Source organism: Pezoporus flaviventris, unplaced genomic scaffold (genome assembly GCF_033815535.1).
Source record: "Pezoporus flaviventris isolate CSIRO_AGI_PZ_B2104156 unplaced genomic scaffold, CSIRO_AGI_Pfla_v1 ptg000007l, whole genome shotgun sequence".
NCBI lineage: Eukaryota > Metazoa > Chordata > Aves > Psittaciformes > Psittacidae > Pezoporus > Pezoporus flaviventris.
This window is the reverse complement of record NW_026892555.1, coordinates 60512090-60537531: the sequence shown is the minus strand read 5'-3', so window position 1 is coordinate 60537531 and position 25442 is coordinate 60512090. Positions and strand designations below refer to the sequence as shown.

Genomic DNA, 25442 nt, shown 5'->3' with positions numbered 1-25442 from the left:
AAAAGCACTTCTATCAAAAATGTGTGCTCCCTAGACATCTATTTTATAGAGTAACAGTTTAAAATAATTAAGCAGAAAAGAACACAACAAATTAAAAGCACTGTCATTAGAAACAGATGAACTAAGTAGTTCAATGACAATGAAGCACTGCCTACAGCAGTCGGCATCGGTAGTCAAGACTGTCACTTATTTAACATCATTGAGCACACCCACTCATTTGCACATTTTACGATGCTTGAAGATGATCATATCCAGAGTCTTTACACCACTTTAAATAATACATTAAAATATGCTTTTATTTATCTGTTTCAAAGACTGACAAACTTTTAGATACAAGCTTATGCATTCACATCACCGTTGCAGTACTGCTAGTCCCAGAGTATGAAGAAGCTTAGTGAAGCAGAAAGTTCTGGCTCTGAACAAAACATCAGTCTCTGAGATTTCAAATCTGCTGTTCCTTATTTCAGTTTCTAAACTCTTTGGGTTAGAAATTCACTTTTTTTTTTAAGCTTAATCTAAATACTGGTATCTGAATGCAGTTACCTGAAACCAAGTGCAAGGACTCCAAACATAATGCCCACATGTTCATGAGAACATCTTGTGAGATAAAAATAATTTTTGGCATTACCTGTGTGAATGCGACTATGTCTCTCCAGCTGACTTGGCTTAGCAAAAGCTTTTTCACAAGTATCACACTTAAACACTCTAGGCTTCTGGGAACTCAGTGAAGGTCCAGCCTGATGGGTTTGCATGTGTTCCTAAGCCAGTACAGAAAAAAATACATTTCAGACTGTTTTAGAAAGCTGGAAGAAGATGAAACCCTACTTTTTTTTTTATTTTTCTTTTAAGTAAGAGATTGGTTTTTGTGTATCAACTCTTTGTAATGCTGATGCATCAGTATCTTTTCATTTCTGAAAATCCCTGTCAATAACTGTACGCATTGCTTGTTTTGCATACATTAGTCCCTTTCACTAGTTATCTGAAGCAAAAAAAAACCAGCACAACCAACCCAGAGCTCTTGAAATACTTTGTTGATAGCCCTTTCCATAAATAATTTTTTCCTAATAGCCAAACTAAACCTCCTCTGGTGCTACTTGAGGCCATTTCCTCTTGTCCTATTGCTTGCTACCTAGGAGAAGAGACCAACACCCATCTCATTACCTCTTTTCAGGTAGCTCTAGAGAGCCATAAGGTCTTCCCTTAGCCTCCTCTCCAGGTAAACAACCCCAGTTTCCTTGGCTGGTCCTCATAAGACTTGTACTCTAGACCCTTCAACAGCTTCGTTGCCCTTCTCTGGACCTGCTCTAGCACTTCAGTGTCCTTCTTGTAACAAGGGGCCCAGAACTGAACACAGGATTCAAGGTGTGGCCTCACCAGTGCTGAGTACAGTGGGTGATCACTCCCCTAGTCCTGCTGGCCACACTATTTCTCATACAAGCCAGGATGCTGTTGGCCTTCTTGGCCACCTGGCACACTGCTGCTCATGTTCAGCTGCTGTCGACCAACAGGTTCTTTTCTGTAGGCAGCTTTCCAGCCACTTCTCCCCAAGCCTGTAGCATTGCATGGGGTTGCTGTGGCACAAGTGCAGAACCCAGCACTAAGCCTTGCTGAACCTCATACAATTGGCCTCCGCCCATGGATTTAGCCTGTTCAGATCCCTCTTAGAGTCCTCCTATAAGCAAACTCCCACCCAACTTGGTGTCATCTGCAAACTTGCTGAGGGTGGACTTGATCCCCTCACTCCAATCATTGACAAAGATATTAAACAGAACTGGCCCCAATACAGAGCAATGGGGAACACCACTTGTGACTGGCCACCAACTGGACTTAGCTCCATTCACCACATTTTGGACACAACCACACAACCAATTTGTTACCCAGTGAACAGTACCCCCGTCCAAGCCATGAGCAGCCAGTTTCTCCAGGAGAATGTTGTGGGGAACTGTGTCAAAGGCATCATTTTGTTATCCAATCCTGTCTTCGCAATAGCCTTGTAGTCCTCCTGAGTTGCCTGCCCCTTCACCCAAAGGTCATATGCTCTTTTTTCTTTTCTCCTGAGTTCTAGCCAAAGCTCTCTGTTCCCAAGAATCAAAACTTCTATCATTTCATGCTCACTATGCCCAAGACAGCCTCGAATGATCACATCACCCACAACTCCTTCTCTGTTTGCAAAGAACATGTCCAACGGGCACCTTCCCTAGCTGGCTCACTCACCAGCCATGTCAGGAAGTTATGTTTCACCCACTCCAGGAGCCTCCTTAGACTGTTTTCTCTGCTGTATTGTATCCAGCAGACATCTGGCAAGTTGAAGCCCCCCACAAGAATAAGGGCTAGTGACTGTAAGACTACTCTCAGCCTCTTACAGCATATTTTGTCTGCCTCTTCATCCTGGTTGGGTGGTCTGGAACAGAATCTGCATTGTTGGCCTTACCCCTGATTCTTACCAATAAACACTCAACCCTTTCATTACCACCATCAAGCCCTGGAGAATCAAAACTCTCCCTATTAACCCTTGACCAGTCGTCCCAAGGTTTCTTTTGATTGCCCATGGACATCTTATTGCAACTTCACCACTGTCTACATGACAAAACAACAATAATAACCCAAGGGCAATACCAGAGTAGGAATTTACCTTGTCATATCTTTAACCTGGGACCAGTATGTAACAGAAGGTTTAAATATGAAAAAAATATAACACCAGCAAGTTCTAAGGAAACAAATGGAAGAGAGATTGATTTTGGTTTTGTTTTCATTACTTAAGAAAAACAAGTATCAATACTGGATTTTTTTTTAATTTTTATTTTTTGTTGTTTCCATGTTGGTTTGGTTTTTTTTTTCTTGTTGGTTTGTTTTTTTTTTTTCTGGAAAATTAGCCTAAACCATAGGCTAACAGTTTCACAGCACCACATTTTATGAGTTTCCCCAAAGGACCAACAGTCTGGTCGACACACATAATCACTCCAAGGGGGTGAACTTCACAAAGTATATTTCCTTAAAATATGATACTAAAGTGAAAGGAAATCTATTGAAAAGCTCTCCTAAGAGCTACTTAATACTAAGACATTACCTCTGTCTCCAGAAATTTCCTGCTATAAATTCTGGGAAGCTGGCAAAATTTTGGGGAAGTTATGTTTCCTCTTTTCGTAAAGCACTTCTTCAAATCACTGCCTTTTAGAATCTCTCAGAGATAGGACACTGGCCTGGACATAGCACTTGTCTAGTAGAGCTGAATATTCCTAACAGGAGCATTCCATAACCTAATTAAAAATTTAAAGACACCACTAATTTTTTTTTTAAGACTTGGAAGGATCAGGTTGTTCAGAATCTAAAGAAAACTACATATAAAATATCAGCAGACAACAGCAATAACATAAGGATCTTTTAAAACAAATGCTCCCTCTGCAGATATCCAAGAGAGCATCTAAAAATCAAATGATATAGCGCAAAGTGTATAACTTCCTATGATTCCAACAGCTTATCTGGAAATCACGATTAGCATTGATGAGATACATATGCAAATAAAGTAAGTGGAAATTTTTCAGGCACTATTACTTCCACAACAGGCATTCACATTTTTCATTCTGTAATCAATATATGCATTCAAATCCTCTCCGCACTCCAAGAGAGAGTTCTCTGTGTATACGTTACTACTTAAGACTTCCTCTCTCAGATGCACATCTCTCACACTGTAAAAGGAAAGGTAAAGGGAAACAGGTACCTTTCATTAATATCACAAAAAGTCCAAAACAAAGGATTTAACAGAACAATTAACTGTTATTGCCAAATACCTTGAGATGTGTTGCTCGCTTAAAGGCTTTATTGCAGACATGGCAAACATGTATCCTTTCCTTGCCATGAACCTCTTTACTATGCTGCATCAACATGGTGGCTGAAGAGAAAGTTTGACTACACTCAAAACACTGGTGCACACGACCTTCTTTTTCCGTTTGGCTGCTTTTAGTCACATTAGGAGAAACCTCTGTCACCTGTAACAATTCACAAACACACTATCAAATAATTTCATAGGCATACCCACAATAGTGGTTTATTTTTCAAAATCTACCTCAACAAGACCTTTTTTTGTAAAGTACTTAAAGCAACTTAGCAACACAAATTAAATAAAGTGTATGCAAATATGAACTTGTATTTCACTGCTCTTAAGAATGACACATACATATATTAAGAAAACAAAGATTATACCAACTACAGTCAAATTAATTTATGCATTATAAATACAATGTGCTCATATCAGTATTTCCCTATATTGTTTCATATTCTGGATGATTTCAGATAATTCTCACATCTCTCACAAAAAAAAAGCCTAAGACAAAAACATTTCAGGAAAAAAAAAAATGTATGTCTGATTTTACAAAGAAGAGTATTTTCTATTCATTTACTTTCTTCATTAGGGACTTAAGAAAGTAAAACTCCGAGTTACCTACCTAAAGCTCCAGAAGTACTGAAACACAACAAAAAGTTGATATAATTTGGATGGGGTTGTGCTGTATTTTTATAAATGAGGAGCATTTGGAGAAATTTCACTTTCTTCAAATAAAATAACATTAAATTCCTTGAATTTTATAGATACAAAAGAACCCCAGCTTGCCTACAAGAAGATTATGGGAGACAAAATCAAAAGCCTTTCTGAAGTAAAGATAAACCACACTAACTGCTCTCCTTCTCCACCAAGCCAGTCATCTCATCATGGAAGGCTCTCAGGTCAGTTAAACCCAATTTCCCTCCAGAAATCTCTGCTGAATACTCCTAATCACCTTCTTGTTCCTCATGTTTGGAAATGAATTCCAGGATTATTTGCTCTATTGCCTTCCCATGGCCTCTCCCCTGTCCTTACCTCAACCCAGAAACAACTTGCTATATTTTGTCTCCCCTGTCCAGCTGAAGAGGTGAGTGACAGAGCATTTTGGGCAACTATCTGGTGTCCAGCCAAAGTCAACCCATACCAGCAGCTCCCTGAACACACTGCAGTTTGCTCTCCTGATGGCCAGGGCTGTCATCCTGCTATTTGCCTTATTTCCTTCCCTCAGGATGCTGAACTCCAGAGAGAAAGGACATCTCTGATGTTCACATTTCCAATCAGTTCTTCCTTGCTTGCAATTATCAAGTCCAGAATACTACTTCTATTTCTTGGCTTCTCAGGCATCTGTATCAGGAAGTTATCATCTATACAGTCTAGAAATCTAGATTCCTTGTGCCTTGCTTGTTGCCCTTCCAGCAGATCTTAGGCAGGTTGAAGTAACCCATTAGGACCAGGGACTACAAATCACAGGTTTCTGTAGGTTGGAGGGATCTCCTGAGATCATCTAGTTCAACTCTTCTACTCAAAAACAGTCAGCCAGGGCAGGTTGCCCAAGACCAAGATGAAAGCCTCATCTTTTACTTCCTCCTGATCAGGCAATCTGTAGCAGTTAGTAAGTGTTCAAGGCAGTGTCATCCACATTGGTCTGCTTGCCAATCCTTACCCATAAGGTCTCAGTTGATTCACCATCCAGGCAGAACTCCTGTTATTCCCACTGCCATGTTGCCACTCTGTCCTTCCTAAAGATCTTGAATCTAGCCATGGCAGCACTTCAGTTGTATGAGCTGTAGCACCTTCTCTCTCTGATTCCAATGACATTACAGCCCTGCAGCTGCATGCAGGTATCTAATTCCTCCAGTCTGTTCTCCATGCTGCATGCAGCAGCGTATTAGCACTTCAGAGGCACACACGGTTGTAACAATTTTTCCAAGAGTGTTTCTTCTAGCATGTTCTTGTCTCAGCAGCTTTATTTACATACATACACCCGAGGCATGCTGCCTTCCTTCAGTCCTTATCATTTTTGAGGTTTCTAGTGCCCATATCAGCACAACTTGCCCACATTTTGCCCTCTGCTTGCCAGTCCAGTCCACCACCTCTTCACTTAGTCATGGGTTCACCATGCGCCTCTCGCATTTTTCTGATTTTAGAGCTTGCATTACCAGGTTGGTTGAAAAACACTCATTTTGCCTTCAAGAAGAGAAGTCTGAACTACTTTTTCTAATATTAATACCATATGACATATGTCAAAGTTCCTACTGAAATTCAAATATGTAAGAAGTTGAAAAGACTTTATACTGCACCACTATTAAAACAAATTGGTTACAAAAAAATAGAACGGAAAAGGTGTGGCAATAGGTGCTATTTTTCCTACAGCTCTCAACTTTGTCAATTTTTTGTTACCCAATTACAAACTTACCTGGAAATTTCTGGAGCAGTCTGTGTTGAGAGCATGGTCATATAATTTGTAGGAAGAAACACATTATTAATTGCATTTCTTTTTGGTATGTGAAAACGTGTTTTCAACTCAAAACTTAGAAACTGGGTGACTAGGAAGTCACAATGAACCTCTTCCTAATACTCCTTCTGGGGAATGATATCAACCTTCCTGCTTCAGAATATAGAGGAATCATTACAATATTTTGATTAAATAATGCCCTTTACCCACAAAATGTACAGAAATATGTTTTATCTACCTGATACGTTATTTCATCAGAGTTTGCAGATGTTGAATGGGATGTATGGCTCACCAGTATGACTTGCTGTGAGCCTGACCCACTTTGGCTAGCGAGACTGGAATCTGTGAGTATAGCAGGGAACTGTTGACCCTGTCAAAGAGGGCAGGGAAAAAAAAAACAAAGAAAGTAGAATAACTATGCTTAAACAGCTAACTGTAGTCATGTAAATTATTTTTATACCTCAAAAGTACTTCATTTTTTTGAACAAGACCATTCCAGAACCCTATCTGAATAAATGCTACTGTTTTCTCTCCTTTTCTCCTTTCATTTTAAGTCTAGCAATTTAGAGCACAACAACTGCTGCAAGTACATAAGAGCAGACACTCAGCCATGCATAAACGTGCATAAATGTTTCAGCATTCCCTTGTCTTTGTCTCTTCAACTGACATCCTCTTTCCTGAGTGATCTTCCCACAATATTTTCCTTTTTAAAAATCTCTTAATTATACCTACTTCAAAACCACATGAAAGTAAGATAGAAAATTACTACTTTAAATGTACCATACTACTACTTCTATCTCTGCATTACTGTTGAAGACTCTTCAATTTCCACAGTACCTTTATGTGCCACCAAATTTCCTGCAACAGACTGTGTTTGCGTAGTGCCCAAAACGTTTAATTTTTATTTATGCATGCTTTAACATTAGGCATAGTGTCTTATTAATAAACATCAACACTGCCAAATGTAATCGCTTAAATTATTACAAAGTCCAAAACGAAACCACATGTTGCTTTGTTACTTTGTGATGCCAGAAATCACAAATGTGTCATAAGAACATTTAAGAAGTCTTTCCTTCCCTTCCCCAGAGCAAAATTGCAGAAGGAAGCATATAACCATCCTCACTGACTTTGCTTCTCAAGGTTTAATCACACCCTATGCCTGATAAATAGTCCTTTATTTACATACATTTACACATTTTAATTCAGGTCAAAAAGTAAGTAAAAATCAAGCTAAATCTAGTTAAGCCAAGAAAGTAGAAGAAACAGCCCAAGTTTTCAGATGTAAAATCTACACCAAAATGCCAAACACACAACGACCTAAATTTTCACTTTCTAGTCTTTAAATATTATTTACTGTTTGGATCTGTTTGGGTTTTTTTCCTCCCCATTCTATACATTCTATTTACCAACATGTCTTTGGCTCTTGATGACACCAAAAACAATCTTTAATTATGGCAAAAATAAAACCAATGCTAAAGCTAGTGGGGAGATGACAGTCCATATGGCACTATTCTCATAAAATTTCCTGTAACACTGCCTTTTTTTAAAGACAGTCGATTCAATTTAGATTCTGTCCTGTTATTTGTTTTGAAAGGAACTGTTGCACCTGCTCTTCAACTATCATGTTCACAAGAAGGAAAACAAAAATTTACCATATTAAACAATAAAAAGATTAGGAATATTTAGCTGTATTTCTGAATAGCAATGATGAAGTACAACACAGTTTAGTTTATCACTAAAACTGATCTCAAACAACGTCTGAAACAGTAGAACCTACCTGATCATTGTAAAAACAGAAACCTCCTAAATTTACCTGTATTTCTGTTTAAATAGTTTATGCTTGTATACGCCAGTGTGCACACACTGTTGGCAGAAAGAAGGAAAGTTAAACTGAATCTTCAAACAGTGTGTGTTTACAGGACAAATTTATGTTCTAAGCAAAATCTCTGATTCCTGCCCTGTAAGCCAAGCCAGTGACATTAGTTTATCTGTCAAGTCAGAAAAACTTTTCTTACCTGTGAAGTGATATTAAGTGTAACTGCATCAAGACCACCTGACAACATTCCCTGAGTGTCAGCAAGAGTTAAGGTAACACTACCATCTCCTCCAACTCCTGATGAAGACATTACCAAATTCTGAGTAGAAACCGTAGACTGAGATATGGGTGTTGCTGAAGGAAGGTTTGCTCCACCTGTTGTATTAAGCTCTGGAATATATGCAAAGTAGTAAAATAAGAAAAAAAGTAGGATCTATTACGTACCTAAAGTCTTAGCTGCAAGCTTACTTTAATTGAAGTTAATTTCTATTTCTCATTTGCTAGGCCTTTCTTTTTTTAGAAGCAAATCAGTTAAACAGCTAATCATGCATTAAAAATTGTGAGATGATAAAATCAGAAAAATTACATCTAAATGTAGCTTGATGGACATCATACTGCAAAACAGTAACTTTGTAACATGGCACATGGAAAATTGTTCATTGCTGAAAAGACACCCAAAGAAGTCTGAGGTTACAAATTTCTGTAGTCTGAACACTTGCAGAATTCTCACACTTGCAGAAACACACTTTTACTCATGGCAGTAAACCCAAAATTTGGTAACTGTAACCCAACAGTCACACCCCTACCCTTGCAACATGGCTGATAACCCATAAGAGCAAAAAAAGCCAGTTTATTATCAATAGGTATTTCATAACAGTGTGATTATAACAAGTGTATAATAGTTTATTACAGATTCTCCAACACATGACTAGAGGCCTCATGGCTCTCAAATCTAAAATAAGCCTGATAAGAAAATAATACGGAGGCACGATACCACTGTCAGTTTTTACTAATTCATTACACAAGAGCATGCTTTAACCTTCAGATCTTACAGGATACTCTGGCATCGGCTTCCCCCAGTATGACATTAAAGCAGATTTGTTTTATAGAGGTATATGAGCGCTAAAGCAAGCTATGAAAGGAGACAGACTAAGGAAGACAGGGAAAATATATTCCCGTATCAGTAATAAGATCGTATTAGCGCAACCTGCTGCAACCAATCAGTGTAACCAATGCAATCTGCTGCACTGGGTGGAAGTATGAACAATTATGTATGTACACACGTGTCTGCGTGCATATTCAGCAGATATAGGTAGAATTTCATATTTAAAATCTTAAAATTTTATTACCAGAGGAAATTTGATATAAAGGACATTTTATCATCTGTCTGCAACAAATGTATGATTTCTTCATCCTCCGATTTACAGAAATAGTCCTTCAATATTTCTGTAACTGCCTCAAAGTACGGATTTTTAGAGAGGCCTTCTTATTTTCATCTTCTTATGTGGAGTAAAGTTCATTTAAATTGGCATAACAAGTTAAAACTAGTAAGAAAATACACAAAACCATGCAATTCCTGAACTGTAATATGCAAGATTATACCATTTACTTACCTGGTCTAGTATTTTTTTTTTTTAATTATTATTAATTAGAAAAATCACTGTATGCATACCTGGAGTATTTAGTGATGTGCCCTGAGAAAGAAGCTGGTCATTGCTTATAGTTAATGTAGCACCTGTTGTCTGGCTGTTGATGGTTGGCGCTGTCAGCCTTAAGCCACTATTCAGATCACTGCTTCCAGAATTATGCTGAATAAGATCTTGGCCTGAATACAAATTAGTCCTATTATAACTGGAAATGTCTCAATGTTATCCTGATACTGTACTGAGAATTATAAAAGAAATGATCATAAAATAATAAAAGTACAAAACATGCAGATTTTTATGCAGAGGTTCATATTTTTAATACAGATGTGATTATGCATATCTAGATACTAGCATGTAGAGAAATACCTGAAATTATTAATATTTAGACAAATACTGACCTTACTTATCTAGTTTCAAGACACCAACTTCATGAAACCATAAAACTCTAGCAAAATAAAAGCTAATGGCTGAAATACGAGAGGGCTTTTTAACTAATATATGGATAATTAATTGCATTGAACATGTCCTGTTTTGTAAAAACATCACTTTACATATGGTGTTCATTTTGTGGGACAGTCAACAAGCACAGAACATACAGAAACTGAAACCTATGCTCCATTTTTCTTAGAATAATGAGCATCTATTAGCAAGCACAAAAACCTAAGTGGGAGACCCTGCACCTTAACACTGGTATTATTGTCATTACACTTAAAAACACTAAATGCATTACAGAAAACAGAAGAAGAGAAAAGAAAAGCAAAAAAGGAAAAGAAATTTTAAAAAGTAAAACACAGATAAAATCATTAAATATTATACTGGATCTATTAAAGAAGTGTTATGATACAAAATACAAACCGTCTTTGGGAGAAATAGGTATTTATAGTATATAGAGGCTCAGTGTCTTGGAGGCAGGAAGAAAGTCAGAACTCATTCAGAGACACCTGAAATATTAGCTACATATTATAAGGTGTGAGCTACACTTCAAAGAAAGATCAGAACATCTGTGATCAGAACATCTGAAAGATCAGAACATGGTTCCACAGCATTTAAAGAAAACTGATCAAACTCATCCCCAGTGCCTGCCTGCTTGTTCCTGCCCTAGTACCACTCAGGAATTGCACTACCCCAGGGGAGCACAGCAGTGAGGTAAGAACTGGTTATACGGGCTTTGCCATTAAGATAAGTATCTGTTGGCACTAAGCCATGAATAAATAGGGAACCAATCAAACATATCCTCAAAGCAAATATATTTGGTTTTCAAGAGCAAATTTAAGGAGTACCTTTTAAAGCTGATGAATATTAAAAAAAAAAAAATCCCACACCATGAGAAAGCTGTGGACTGTGAAAATATGCTCAAATACTACTGTATAGCTACCTTATAAAATACAGATCTAGTACCATTAAAGATACCTTAAAATACCAACCAGATATTGTAAGAGTGATTTCTTGAGGACTTCCTGATGAGCTTGTAGTAGTTGAACCTGAAGCATGAGCTAGAACTTGACTCAAACTGGAATTATTTATGGTCAACATTATCTCATGTTGTCCATTTGAAGATGATACCATACCCTGTGAAGTCATGACTTGAGAGATGTCTTGTGCACCTAAGTGTAAGTGGGTAGAAGACAACAAAACAACAAAAACAGACCATGAAGATTCTGTCATCACAATAAACATGATTTTTTAAAGCAATTCATGCATTATTTTCTAAACCACAATGAAACACAAAAGAAGCCAAGGAAAGATGCTAGGACTTGTACTCTAAAGAATAACCTGCAAAGGAACAAATTGGATATGAAAACAATTTAAGATCTTCAGAAAAAAGATTGTGTTGAATTTCTCACTGTGGGTAATACCATAAGTAAAACTAAGAAATCCAAAGCCCAGTACAGTTAGTGACACTGCTTACCACTAGCACTGGTTGTCAGCACAGACTCTTGCTCAGATAGGGATCCTATTGTCATGTTAGCAGATGATGTTACTGTGGGCTGCAAAGACAGGCCTGATAAAGGCTGAATAACCACGTTAGCTGGCACTGTATTCTCTGCTGCCTGGAGAGAGGAATTCTGCGGAGCCATATTGGGATCTCCAGTTAGCTGTTGAGCAAGTAAATTACTCTGCTGTAACGTCTGCTGTAGAATACTTGGATCGATCTGGAAAGCAAGTTTTCAATCTGATCAATCTGAAGTTAAGAGATACTACAGATTAAGGGAATATCCTTAACATAAATCCAGAACTCATATTTATTGCATATAGAGTACGTACATGTAATATTTAGAGTTTTTATTTAGCTATTTTAAACTTAAATTATTTTTCAAGAGTCCATATATAGCCACTCTCCAAAGTCACTATGTAAGCACCTTAGATTCTTCCCTCCCTTCCCTCAGCAAAACGTTTGGAAAACCATAATCCCAGTTACATGTGAGCATGCTTGGCACCAGGTACACTGCTGACATTCTGTACTTTTTTATTTCTGCACGTAAGCTTATCACTGTCTTCAGGTCTTTGGAAGTGAAAAGACATGGAGCACAACTAACTCACTGAAAATCATTCTTTCATATCATTTCAAATACAAGATTTTAGGTGTAATTATCTCACCTTTTTCTGTCATTCATTTTACAAGCTCAATAGGAATTTAAATTGTAAATCCAAATATTAAAAGCTTATAAGCGCTTGCCAAATAAAGCGGGTGTCTGATGCTAAGAAAAAGAACATTCTGTGCAATAATTTGGGTTTGATTGTTTTCAGGGGAGGTTTCTTTTTGGGGTGTGCTGGGGAGCCTAAACTGCTTTTGAAGTGAAAAGACAAAATGCAATTAGAATTAAAAAAATAGAGATTTTTAAAGCAATCTGCCAAAATCCCAGAGGGGTATGGAAAAAAAAAAAAAAGAGAGAACCTGAAAAAATGAAAAAGAAAGAAACCAAATGGAAAAAAAACCCCACTTGTGCAGCTATTCTTTAGGTCTTCTAACATGGTATTCCTGCATGCCTCACTCAAAGAGAGTCTTCCAGAATTATGTATGCTCTTTAAGATTTCCTTCAACCCTCAAGGTGATTCTATAAAATTAAAAGCAAGAAACTGTGAGCAACCTACCTGTAATGTTATGTTGTTAATACTGGTGGCATCTATTCCAGAAATTTGCACATTTTGTCCAACCAGATTAGCAGCAAGTTGTAACTGTATTCCTTCAAGAGTGGCCAAGCTACCATCTGTCAAGGACACAGTTAAGTCACCTCCAGCTACCAAAGAAAACAGTTACATTATAATGTTTTTCTATATCATTACTAACTGCCTCTTTTAGCTTGTTTATTTTTACAAGTTAAATCAATATAAAAGCTATACACACACATATTTATTTATGCCAAGAAAAATACTCTGAAGTAGATGATTGCCTATTTTAAAGCTTCATAAATTCTAAGTAATTTAAGAATTACTATTTAAGCGCTTACAAAACAAGAACCACTCCAGAGTAGCTGAATTCCAGAGCAGTGCAACACCAGTACTCCAGCTACTTATTGTCGGTATTTTCTTCCCTTCCACAGTGTTAACATCACTGCAGAACTGAAGAGATCTTTTCAAGTGAACTGCACGCATTTTTCCTTCATTCTTAAACGAATACATTTCTGTTTGTGTCACCACCATGCATCAAATCATGAATTCAGTGTATATCTTACCTGTTTGACAAGCAGCGTTTGGCATAATTTTCTGAACTCTAATTAAAAGCAATGTTCAGTACTTGATCTCAACACCACCAACAAAAAGTCATCCATTTTTACCTGACACTGAAGCAGGCAAAATAGCCTGGCCCACAAGTCCTTGTTGAAGCAAATTTTGATCAAACTGATTGGTCAAAACGGAGTTATTCATGATGAAAACGTTAGGGTCTGTTGAGGATGAATTAAGAAGATTGACTGGTTGTAGTCCCTCAGCTGAAGTACGTGCAACAGGCTTCCTAACTTTCTTTGCCTCTGGTTTATAATGGCACTGTATGTGGGTTTTTCTGCGCCCTGAAGTACGAAACCGTAAATCACAGTGGGGACATTTGAAGGGCTTTGCTCCTGTATGCAGACGCATGTGTACTTTTAGACTCCCTTTTGTAGAAAAAGAATTACTGCATACATGACAACTGAAGAGCTTCTGGCCTGGAAAAGTTTCAAAAACAGAAAGGTAAGTGATAAAATCTCTAAAAATCAATAGCATTGTACCAACAGTTTCAAAAAATACAGATTCTGAACTAATTTGAATGGAAGAAATTTGAAGTAACTTGCCTTTTCCTTAATAATTTAGATTGCCTTTCAAATTAAGGATCTCAATTAAGAGTATCTTAATTTCTTCCTATGTCTAAAAATCAAAATGCTGTTAAAACTTTCATGCAGAATCTTATTTGGTCACCTGCCCTCCTCATCACCTCAGCTTCCTGACTAATCAAGTTGTTCCAAGTACACAGCTCAGGAAACTGGAGAATTCAATTTTTATCTTGACCTCTTCAGCATTTGGTTTCTCCTTAGCTTTTCCTTTTTAATTGTAGCAGCAATGTACTTCTGCTTCAACCTTTACCTCAATACTGACTAGTATTAATGGATTACAGGTAGAAAATAAGTAAAATTTGTAACTGAGATAATTAGTTGTAGGTGTTGCCCACAGATTAAAACACCCTTCTGGAAAGCAATACAGGCTCAAATGGAGAAATTGAAACCAGTTAAACTTCATGTTCATCCGACATAAGATGGCCCAATTATGAAAGAAAATGGGAAAAAAAACCAACCCAAAAAAAAACCCAAACCCCCACATGATCAAATGTAGCTTTGTAGTGAAAATTACACTTCACAAATGCATGACAGCTCTTTGAAGGAGAGCAGATTTTCACTGACAAGACTTTTTGGAGCTTTATACCGGTTTTATGTGAAAAACTGCTGTTACAGGATGAAACAAACGAGTCCTTTAATGATATAAAGAAAAATAGTTACAAGACTGAAAACAAAAAGTAGGATTATATGGACAATTTTCACAAGGCTGGAAGTCAGCAAGGGAGTTCTTTAAGCACTTGAGTGAAGACCCAACCTAGTCAAAATTGTAATACACAATGTGGAAGAGAGGCTTTACAACAGGTTGGAAAAAACTGTTAAAGACATTGAAATATTAATTTACAAAGCTCTGTTTTATATTATTAAAAAGTTTGCAAAATCGTAAAAAGCTTGAAAACCTGGGAACAATTTCCCATTATTTCTCAAACGAACTTAGGAACAAACTCATCAAACGGCACACTGAAAAGTAAATTTGAACCAAGGAATTTGTTACTGCTGGATCTGCTGGAAGCCACTTAGTTTTACTTTGTTTTTCTAGGTTCAGAAAATGACTGGGTAGAAGTAATATAAAATATTCCATTAAAGGTAGTAAGCAAAAATGTACAATTTCTAGTTGAGAGTCCCACAACTTGCAAGCTGCCTGAACGTGGCGGAACATGATCAAATCCCTGCTGTGTTCAATGAATTATCCTTACCATCTACTACTGTTTAAGACAAGATATTAAATTATACAGACAATTGGTATAAATCACAAGAGTAGCATTTCTTACTAAACAACAGTAGAAAGCACAAAACTACTGAATTGGAGAGGAAGCTTCCATGCTCAAAATAATTACAAATTACAGCATTAAAAACTAACATTTTTGCATTTTTTTTAAAAACCTTATAATGCACCACAGCAAAACTGTAGGCTGTTCTAGAAACTAATTAGTTCAGGATTGGTTTACTGAAATTTATTACAGAAGTTCAATGGTAAGAAGAAAACAAGTATTAAAGATTTAAAGAGTTTGTTTTCAATTTACAGAAAACTGGGCTTGAAAAATACTACTACTATAATTGGACCTCTCTCAACAATACAAAGAAACTACTGTAAAAACTTAAATATTACAGAAACTTGGTTTATATTCAGCTTGCATGATTCAAATAGCCAGATACTTTCATTTTTGTACTCTCATTTTTCAATTTATTTAGCAGCACAAATAGTAATATTTAAAAATTTTTAAATTCCTCCAACTCCACCCTCTTGTTCAGGAAAATCACCACTGAAGTGCTACAGCAGATCTGAAATTAAAATATTCGATAGATACACACGCAGTTTTTCCATGACCTAAGACTATGACTGCTTTGTAACCCTACCAATGCAGAAGGCTGTAATAATATGGTTTATTCAATATCGTAAGACAATTCATTTAATGACAACAAAAGTACTGAATTCCACCTAGCACTGCCATTCATAGTGCCATTTCCCAGATCATAGTGAAACATAGCATTCCTTGAAAAACTTTAGTTAAAACAGCTGGTCAAGAAAGTAACCAGTTCCTAAGCAAAGACATCCAAAATCTTACTGACCTGTGTGAGTCTTAACATGACAATCCAGAGTGGATTTTACAGTGAAACTCTTCCCACATTCTTCACACTTATATGGCTTCTCTCCAGTATGGATACGAACATGCCTAATAATTCCAGAATACATTTATATGTGAATTTCTACTTTTATGTCAGCTTGTAGAAAATTGATTTTGTATCTTACTAATTTTAGAATTGAATACTTATATTAACATTACATTCAGCAGAACTAATAAAGATGATGGCTCAGGCATTTGCCTTTTTTCAAACTCATTCTTACATGTTTTTGCATGCAAGTCCTCTAGCAAGAAAAAATAATTGATCTTCATAATAATCATTTTAATACTGCATGAAAAGAAACATGAGAAGGCTGGTTTAGTCATATCCAGAATATGTAATATTTTGACAATGGTATGACACATTCTGAAAAAGTGTATTTCGATAAAAGTCAAACTTAAGCTTAAGCATAAAAAAGTCACATGAAACTGTTACTGCTAAGTTATTGGTAAACGATTTAGAAAACTGAAAACACACCAAACTTCTCCATTGCTTACCTGACTAAATCACTGGGTTTTTTAAAGCTCTTCGGGCAATAACTACAACAGTTGGCGTATTTGGGCTCGGCTTCCAGTTCTGCTTGCTTATCTTTGATCTCACTAATTCTGTCTTTCTCTGCAGCAGACTGGACAAGAACTTTTTCTGAGACAGTGGCAGTTTCTCGAGGCCTAATCTTCGCCAGTTCTGCTGTTTCTTCTTCTGTGAAAGTTATGACACCAGGACGAGATTTTCTGGACGTTCTTTCAGAGTTTTCATCATCATCTTCACATGCAACTATTGAAAAAAAAAACCAAATCTAAAACAAAACAGTACATGTCCGTTTAGTTTAATCTGTCAGCTGAAATGACAAAAATAGAAGGGTTTAATAATAAACACGTGGGCGCAACATTACGTGCTTGGGCTCAAATCTCTTTCAGAGGTCTAACTCCTCATGTCTGCACTTCTTTTAAAAAAAGCTGGATTTATCATTCTTATTAATTACAGTAATTAAACACAGGTGTAAGTAACTGAGGACAAAAAATGCTCTACTTTCGTGACACACTAAAATAATAATTTAATGTACAATACCTTGAATACACTGGACAGACTCCTGGAAAACTGATTTCTTTAAACAATTTAGATAACTGAACAATTTCAGTGGCTCTGGATATTAGACATTACCCATGCTGGAAGGCTAATTTTTAACATTACTGTTACAGCATTCACATAATCCACTGAAACATCTGTACTTGTTATGTAGTAAGGACTGTAAAAGTAAAAATGAAATAATTTACCTCCCCCTCCTGTTTCTGTAGCTGCTGCTACAGCTGAGGAGACTGCCTGATGTTTTTTCATATGTTTTTTGCAGTGAACAGTTGTTCGAAAGCTTTCATCACAGAATGGGCACTTGTAAGGCTTCATGCTCATGTGAGTTGCCATGTGCCTGGTAAGGCTGCCATTAGTTGTGAAGGAGGTATTGCAAATGCTACAGCTGAATGCTTTAACTCCTTGAAGTAACAGAAACAAATAAGTAGCATGCCATTTAAGTTTACTTATACAGGACATACACAAAACCCAAATGTGAAAGGCTAATACGGAGCTGGTATACTCTGTTACCTGTATGGGTCTTCTCATGTGACTTAAGAACTCCTGAGGACACAAAGCCACGGCCACAGAGTTGGCATTTATAAGGTTTCTCACCAGTATGTGATCGTACATGTTGTTTCAAATGGCTGGATTTCTTAAAACCCTTGCTGCAATACTCACATCTATTAGAAGAAAATTGTTTTCATTAGTTGCATATAATTACTACCCATAAAATATTCAAGAAATTCTGTGACAGAACCTAAAAGTGTAACAAACCTATATGAACGCTTGCTTTGATCCTCATTATCCTCAAGAAAATGGGGCCTTTGGGTGTGCAAATCGAGTTCTTCTTGTGATGCCTGATCTTGTATCAAGCGGGTAGTCTAGAAAGCAAATCCTCAAGTAAATTGCAGTAACACAATACTAAAAGTCACATAAATAGACAAATAAAAATTGTAGCACTTACAGTCAACACAAGTAATCAAATTTATGCTTTCATACTTTTCTGTAAAAAAATGAAGAGTGTGATACGGTATCTCACTCCTTCACAGTGAGAAGGAAAGCAGCAAAATGTGCATCTGCTGAATTGGAAGACACAGACAAAATGCCACACTTACACCTCACTGTGAATCTAGACAAAATCATGTCTCAAGTCTTGCAGATTTTCTAGTGGTTGAGGGGTTAAATTTAACATCAGTCATTTTAAATGGTACAGAGCCCCTCACTACATATAAAAATGCACAGTGTTGCTGACAGACTTCACTATTTTTTTAACAGATTCTTCTTTTAAGCAAAAAACATGACAGAACAATCCTTCCAAATGACAGCATGTTTTAAGATTTGAAGAAAACCCCAAAGCCTGTAGGCTCTTCCAGATCCTAAAATCCACCTCAGTTCTCTCACTGACATCTGCCCTTTACAAGCAAGCATGAAGGGAGAGTAATTCATTCAGATCATTACTACAGATGTTCATCATGCTAGGTACTGCTACCATCATAAAAAGTTGTATTTAACCTGTATTTTTAGCAATTAAGCTCTTCTACAAATTTAACCAGGTGAAAATGACAACAGAATACCATAAACTGCAATATGCAAGCTCTATGATTGAACCCTACACATTTTCATGTTTATTGCATGATCATATCTATATCCATAGGAATTCAATAATTAGGACAGAATATAGTGCAATAATGTAAAATTCTTTTATAACATTAAGTCCTTCTCTTAGTTTTAGACTTCCATTCCAACTTCATAGTGCTATATCCTTTTTTGAGGCTAGAGCATCAAAACATACAGCTCATTTTTTCAGAAACAAGTAGCAAGGTCACTTTTCCTCCACCCACCCTTTGATTTTCCAGTTAAGCAACCTAGAAAAGAAATCACAAAACTTTTCTGACTTTTAAGTTTGCCTAATTACTAATGAAATAGTTCAAAGAAACTCATCACTGAACACAGAATTCTGCCTTCTAGCAGTACTTACTACGTTAATAGTGTCTGTATTCGGAACCTGAAGAAGGGCTGGTGGATGATAACTCGTTGAAAGAGCCTGAGATTCAAGTGTGCTTGAATCCTGCAGCTGCTGTACAGCTGGAAATTGAGTCTGTTGATTGTAGCTATCATTCACTGTAAAACCTGCCAGAAATCAAAAAGTTAGAAACCTGGAAAACATACTGAATTGGACTTTGAATAACACCACATATTTTTGAAGACTACCTTCGAAACAGATTATGTAGTATTACCATACAGTAATACTTATTTTATACTCTTCACTGTTGAGTGTCAAAATACGCAAATGTTTCTGGCATCTACATAATATGCATAATAGGGTTACTTACCATTAGCTGGAATTCTATTGGAAAATCTCCTCCACAGAAAAACACTGTTTGAAGTTTCTTCGGGGTGCCACAATTACCTTAGAGCCATTGAAATTTTGAATTTCTTGTACGTAAGCATGCATGTGTCAAACAGGTTGACCCATCTCCCTTTATCCACGTTGGTACCACGCTCCCTTAACTACACTGAAAGCCGATCACATGGATGCAAAGCTCAGTGGGGAGGATGGCGGGTGAGTGGAGGAGATGACCCAATAGGAGAACTCCAGTTTCTGATAAAGTAACCCCATTTTCTCCTACTTTGGATCTCCTCCACAAATTCCCACTCTTTAGATAATAGTAAAGTAGATCCTCTCAAAGGCAAACTGCAAAGTAAAAAATAATCATATTTTTATTCACATTTCCAGTACTAAGACCTGAAATGTTTATTTGGTTTTGTTTTTCTAAAATACCAGATCTTAATCACCTCTTTTTCTAAATGAATGAATGAATGAAATGATAGTATTAATGATTCAGAGCCACAAAAGTATAGCTCAAATTGCAGGGGTTTTTAATGCTATCAGAGATGCCCTTTTATCAACCCCTCTAAGCCCTAATACTTCTATTAAAAAAAAAAAATTAAAGAAATAAGCCAATGTTTTTTAAAAAAAAAAAAAAATTAACCCATGAGTAATTAAGGTAAGGGCAGCAATTTTACTATTTCTGTGCAGTTTGCCTTTAGTGGACAAAAAGGATGAAGATTATGAAATCAGGGTAGAAACAAACCCATATCAGATGATCACAGCATCAAAGGCCAAAAAACAACGCTTAAAGAGTATTCTGAATTACAGTATATAAAAAACTGGGATGCGTTAAGTTTAGGCACAAATTTTCCCAAAAGACACTTTCCACAGCAGAAAAATACTGTTACTGATACAGGAAAAACCCTACTTGTATGCTCTTGCTTACAGCACAGAATGAAAACCAACAAACGTAAATAAATTTTGAAAGCACTATGAGTCAGGTTGTAATTTACCCTAATGCTGCAACTTATGTATCATTTTGTCTCCTAGAACTACCAAGATTACAAGAAGTTTCATCAAATTAAACCTTGCACCTCAATTACTCTTAGCGAAATGACAAAATCAAAAAAGTAGCCTGAAGAATAGTGATGCAAAGCTTTACTGTGTAAGAGGGCTGCTAATTTCTGTTTCCAAATGTATTTTTAAAGCATCTTTATGGAATAATGGTATTTCCACTACACTTGATGAGAATACAAAAAAACAAGCCTCAAGAAACTAAAGCAGGAAGTGATACTGCCTACATAAAAAAAGGGCCATAACCATTAAATGCACAAAGAAACAGCTATCTAAAAAATAGACATTTTTCAACTCTTAAGTATTTTTTACTAGCTAAGGAGGAAAAACAAAGTTACTGTACCATGACCTGTTTCACTTCACTGTGTTTCAATAAAAGCAATTATTGACATCCTGAAAAATTTCCCAGGTTCATGAAACAAAAAGCTTGGAAGAAAAATTCTGAATTTAGAGGTATTTGGGATAAATTGAAAAAAGAAATACTACTTCTAAAAGTAGTTCTGGAATAAATATAAACCAACACCGTCAGAAGCATGTACACGATGCTCCCCCATTTTGCTCAATACCTAGTATGAAGGTCAATTTCCACTCAAATTTTAAAATGATCTGACAATTTTGAGTATGCTAAAAGCATTTAGTACCAGCATGCTATTTCTGCAGTACAGCATTGAAAAAACCCAAACCAAACACCAAAAACCAGACATTTAGTCTGAGAGAGATAAAAATAAATTTCAGTACCTTTATTTTCTGCTTGTTTTCATAGAATCACAGAATAGTTGGGGTTGGAAAGGACCTTTAGATCACCTAGTTCCAAACTCCCTGCCATGGGCAAGGACACTTCACACTAAACTGTATCACCCAAGGCTCTGTCCAACCTGGCCTTGACCACATTATATACTGTTTCTCAGAAGCTCTTGGTTAACTTTCAAAGAACAGAGAGCATCTTAAACTCTGTAGGGGAGTCTTTTACTACAAAGTCCCATAAACTTGGAACTGGATTTTGTGTTATTTCAGTACAGTTATTGCATTGCTTGTTTTTCCTTGCCTTTAGGACAACACCCAACCTATTCTCTTCTACATTAACAAAGCATAATAAAAAAAATTAGATTACTCTGCAGATCAGTTTACTAGTGGAAAGATATGTCTTGGAACATGAGAATGAGAAAACAGTACGGCTGCTCATAGCAAATGCTGTATCATAGTTTGGACAAACTTGGAAGTCTTTACTGACACATCACTGAATTCTAACATTAGAAACGTATCCACACGCATCCCAGTGAAGGTCAGTCACTAGCAGTTCAACTTTCTGCAGGTTTGCTTCCTAGGCAACTTTTAGACACAGCTGAATCAATGCATTACTAGTCACTGAAAGAACTGGAATTTCAAGTCCTCAGACTGCAGCTCAACTTCTTAGGAGAAAAAAAAATCATCAGTCTGATGGCAAGGGTATATTTGTATGGGCTAGAGAATAACAGTATTTGGATTTCTTACAGTTTTTCAAGACCATTTTCCTATCAATACTAATTATTAACATTCAACCACGCTTACAGGGAGACTCTAGAAGGAAGACAATCTATATAAAAACATATTTGTTGACAGATGATATTCAATAATCCAAAGACAATTTCTGATAAAAGGCCCATTTGTTTGTTCTGACTTCACTAAAAGGTCTTCAAATGAAGACACCTGAATATGTAAACTACAAAGAACATAAGTTCCCTTTTTCAGTTTTCAAATCTAGCTCAAATGAGTAATAGATTATGATACAGCAGCACCTCCACAATATCTGTACTTCTTTACAAGTCTGGACATATTGAGAAGAAAATCTATCTTAACAAACCAGAAATCCTGTAGAAGTACTACAAACAAACCTGAAAGAATAAACAAAATTCTGACAGGTCTGTGCAGATCTAGAGATCAGCCTCACCTGTCAGAAATCAAAAGACTTTTTTTTTTTCTTCTTAAAAAAAGAAGAAAAATAAAAAAACCTACTGAAGATTTTTCTAAAACTCCTACATTGTTTTATTAATAAACACTGAGTCAAAATATTTTAACAAGAATACAGCCTAAAAATACCAAGGATAAAAAAGACAGTGTTTTAAGCTTCAATGTTCTGCCTAGCTGATAGGAAAAAGAAATAAGGAGCATGAAGCACAGATGCAGACATAGGGAGAGGGTCGACCAATTTAACGCATGCATCCGCGCAAATGCTTACCTACCTGAAATTCAAAAATTTTGAAGGGCTCCAGGATCTTCAAGGAAACTTCAAAGAGTTGGGAATCTGTGGATGAGATTCCAAGTAGAACAGGAGACATCTTATACAAATGAGACTTTAAAAAACAAAACCACACACCGCAAATGCTCTGATTCTCTGTACCGATTTTAGAATGTATCAACAATCAGCCTAGATTCTGATGATGAAAGAATTGTTTAGTGAGATCTAGAAGAGTCTCCTCCCTTCCCAAGAAATCAACCAGTATTCAATAATTACTTAATGGAGAAATAGCCATACATAGAAACTGAAGTCTAAATAAGATAACAAAACAAGGTTTACATACCAGATTTTCAAATTCAAAGGACCATAAAAATCCAACAAAACCCACAACCCACCCTTAAGAGAGAGTGAAAAACTGCACTTCCTTTTTTCCTGTACTCTCTTCTGATTCATTTGGAAAACTGTAAAAGCTAACCAATTAAAGCAATCCATAGGGATTTAACAGGATCAGGTTCAGTCTTGTTTAATATAGGCACAGACTTTTATTTTTTCTAGCTCAGTTACATAAAAAGCAACACAACTTAGAGAATTAGAATCAGCAGCAAATTATACCATTCCTTCAGTGTCTTGCAACTTACCACAGCCAATTATGTTTTTACAAAAAACCCGACACATATAAAAAGGGAATGAAATTAAGAACAGAGAAGTTTAAGTAGATGGAACACCAGTTACTGGTTAATCAGTTACACAAACATGGACCTATTTGCTTGAGTCAGAAACAAGGAGAAAGCCATTCAACTAGTCAGACAGTGAGAAACAGAAACACCCTTGAACAAAGCCCCCTTCCTTGCCTTGTCGTCATCCCCAAGCCCCCAGAAACCCAACAACAAACCCCACTAGTAGCTTCATATCAAACAACTCAAGAAAGCCATCTCTGAAAAGCAAAAGAAACAGTCATTTCTTCATTCTCTGCAAGCTACATAAGCCTTACACGTTTTTCAGTATTTTGCAGGGGAGACAAATTTCCAAATGTTTACAACATCGTAATTCCTTACTCATGTAGCATTACAAAATACAAAAGGAAACTGCTGCACTTAGGTGAAAGCATGGTTTTTTTTTTTACGTAACTCTACACGATTATACTTTTTTTTCCACAATGAATCCCAACAGCTACTCAATCAAATCTTGAGACTGTGTTTCTGATCATCTCAGATTATAAGCATGTATACTTAGGTGGAAAGTTGTGCAAACTGCCTACTGCCACAGAAATTTCAAACACAGTTAAGGAAAGAATATGAAATGCCTACATCAAATAACTGTAAACCCTATTTTGTAATGAATAAACAATCTCATAAGAGCAAAATCTATTTAAGTATTCAAGATATTCTACAAAATATAATTTAAAAACTAATTTAAGGAACAGTTTTTGCAAGTTCTCTGCATTGCAGTTAGACTGTGGATGCCCACTTTCCAAATGTTTTGATAGCTATGCTGTAAAGTCTAATTTACAAAAATCACTTTAAAAACCTTTATTTATTACTAACCTTGTGATAAGCCCTGTTGATCAAATGGCTGCTGTGTTATAGCTTGCTGTTCAAACTGAGTGATGTTTTCCTGTAAAGCATGCTGGGATGTCACAAATCTATCTGAAATGGGGAAACAAAGAGGAGGAAAGAAAAAAAAAAAGAAGGAAAAATTATCACACAAAAAAATATGTCATTAACTGCACAATTCAGTTGTTCTCAAAAAAACCTACATTTTAAGAGTCATTTGAATTTTACTGCATTAAAAAATAATCTTAAGTTAGCTGAATAGGTATTTAAATCTTTGCTTATTGTAGGCTTTATTTCTATTCCTCTGTAGTAATTATCAACTCATTACACGCTAAATGGTGCAAACCTTCAACAGTCTTAACAATTCTTAAGAGTAAACAAACACCAATGAAAGAAATTGTACAATATAGTTTACGTAGGTAGTTTTTACTCATTTTCCCAACTGTTTCCTTGCACTGTATTGAAACTTACGAAGTGAGGTTAATCTGAGAACTTGTTTTTTGAGAACTTGTAAACTACCTCATTATAAACCTTTAGCATTTCAAATACTCACCCTCATCCTGTCCTAAAGGCTGATCAGCCAATTGCTGCTCTAGTGCTGTTTCTTCAGTGCCTACTACTGGCTGTTGGTCTAACTCTAAAATAGCCTGCTGATCTGTTGCAACAGCTTCTGACTGCTGTAGCTCATCACTTTCAATCTCCACTTGCATCTGTGTAGAAACATGAATGCTCTGCTGATCTACTGTAGAATCATCTATAGAGGCAGACTGCTCCTGTTGCTGAAGTTGCTGTGCAAGTTCGTATCTGCAAAAAAAAATATAAGGTCTTTTTATGGCTTCAGTTAAGACAGTTATCCTAACTATTTACATGAATAAATTTCTATTTTACACCATAATTTACTCTACATTCAGAGCTACCTAAGTGTTTGGTACCCATAAACATCCTTACTCAATTATCAGCACTTGCTACAGAGGAATTCCAAGTCTTTTTAAGGAAAGAGTGCTGAAATACACTGAAGGATTCCCATAAAAATTGTAA

At 36.4% G+C, this 25442-nt stretch overlaps 1 protein-coding gene across 11 annotated transcripts in view; it reads right to left on the bottom strand.

The window, feature by feature from the left end:
- The window catches only part of ZNF236 (zinc finger protein 236), a 74118-nt gene that overhangs the window by 3841 nt on the left and 44835 nt on the right, over nt 1–25442 (bottom strand). For 6 of the 11 annotated variants that reach the window (XM_061448931.1, XM_061448924.1, XM_061448933.1 and 3 more), the window contains 17 exons: nt 24958–25208; nt 24396–24497; nt 19209–19360; nt 18005–18111; nt 17759–17910; nt 17437–17649; nt 16660–16936; nt 16109–16212; nt 13511–13876; nt 12828–12973; nt 11644–11887; nt 11159–11338; nt 9761–9913; nt 8288–8478; nt 6511–6642; nt 3789–3986; nt 629–758 (listed from right to left, as the gene is read on the bottom strand). In XM_061448931.1, coding sequence (XP_061304915.1) covers nt 629–758; nt 3789–3986; nt 6511–6642; nt 8288–8478; nt 9761–9913; nt 11159–11338; nt 11644–11887; nt 12828–12973; nt 13511–13876; nt 16109–16212; nt 16660–16936; nt 17437–17649; nt 17759–17910; nt 18005–18111; nt 19209–19360; nt 24396–24497; nt 24958–25208 — 3098 coding nt within the window. Of the gene's footprint in view, nt 1–627; nt 759–3067; nt 3258–3788; nt 3987–6510; nt 6643–8287; nt 8479–9760; nt 9914–11158; nt 11339–11643; nt 11888–12827; nt 12974–13510; nt 13877–16108; nt 16213–16659; nt 16937–17436; nt 17650–17758; nt 17911–18004; nt 18112–19208; nt 19361–24395; nt 24498–24957; nt 25209–25442 lie in introns of those variants that run through there. The other 5 variants (XR_009742615.1, XM_061448925.1, XM_061448927.1 and 2 more) reach the window with 5 other exon arrangements.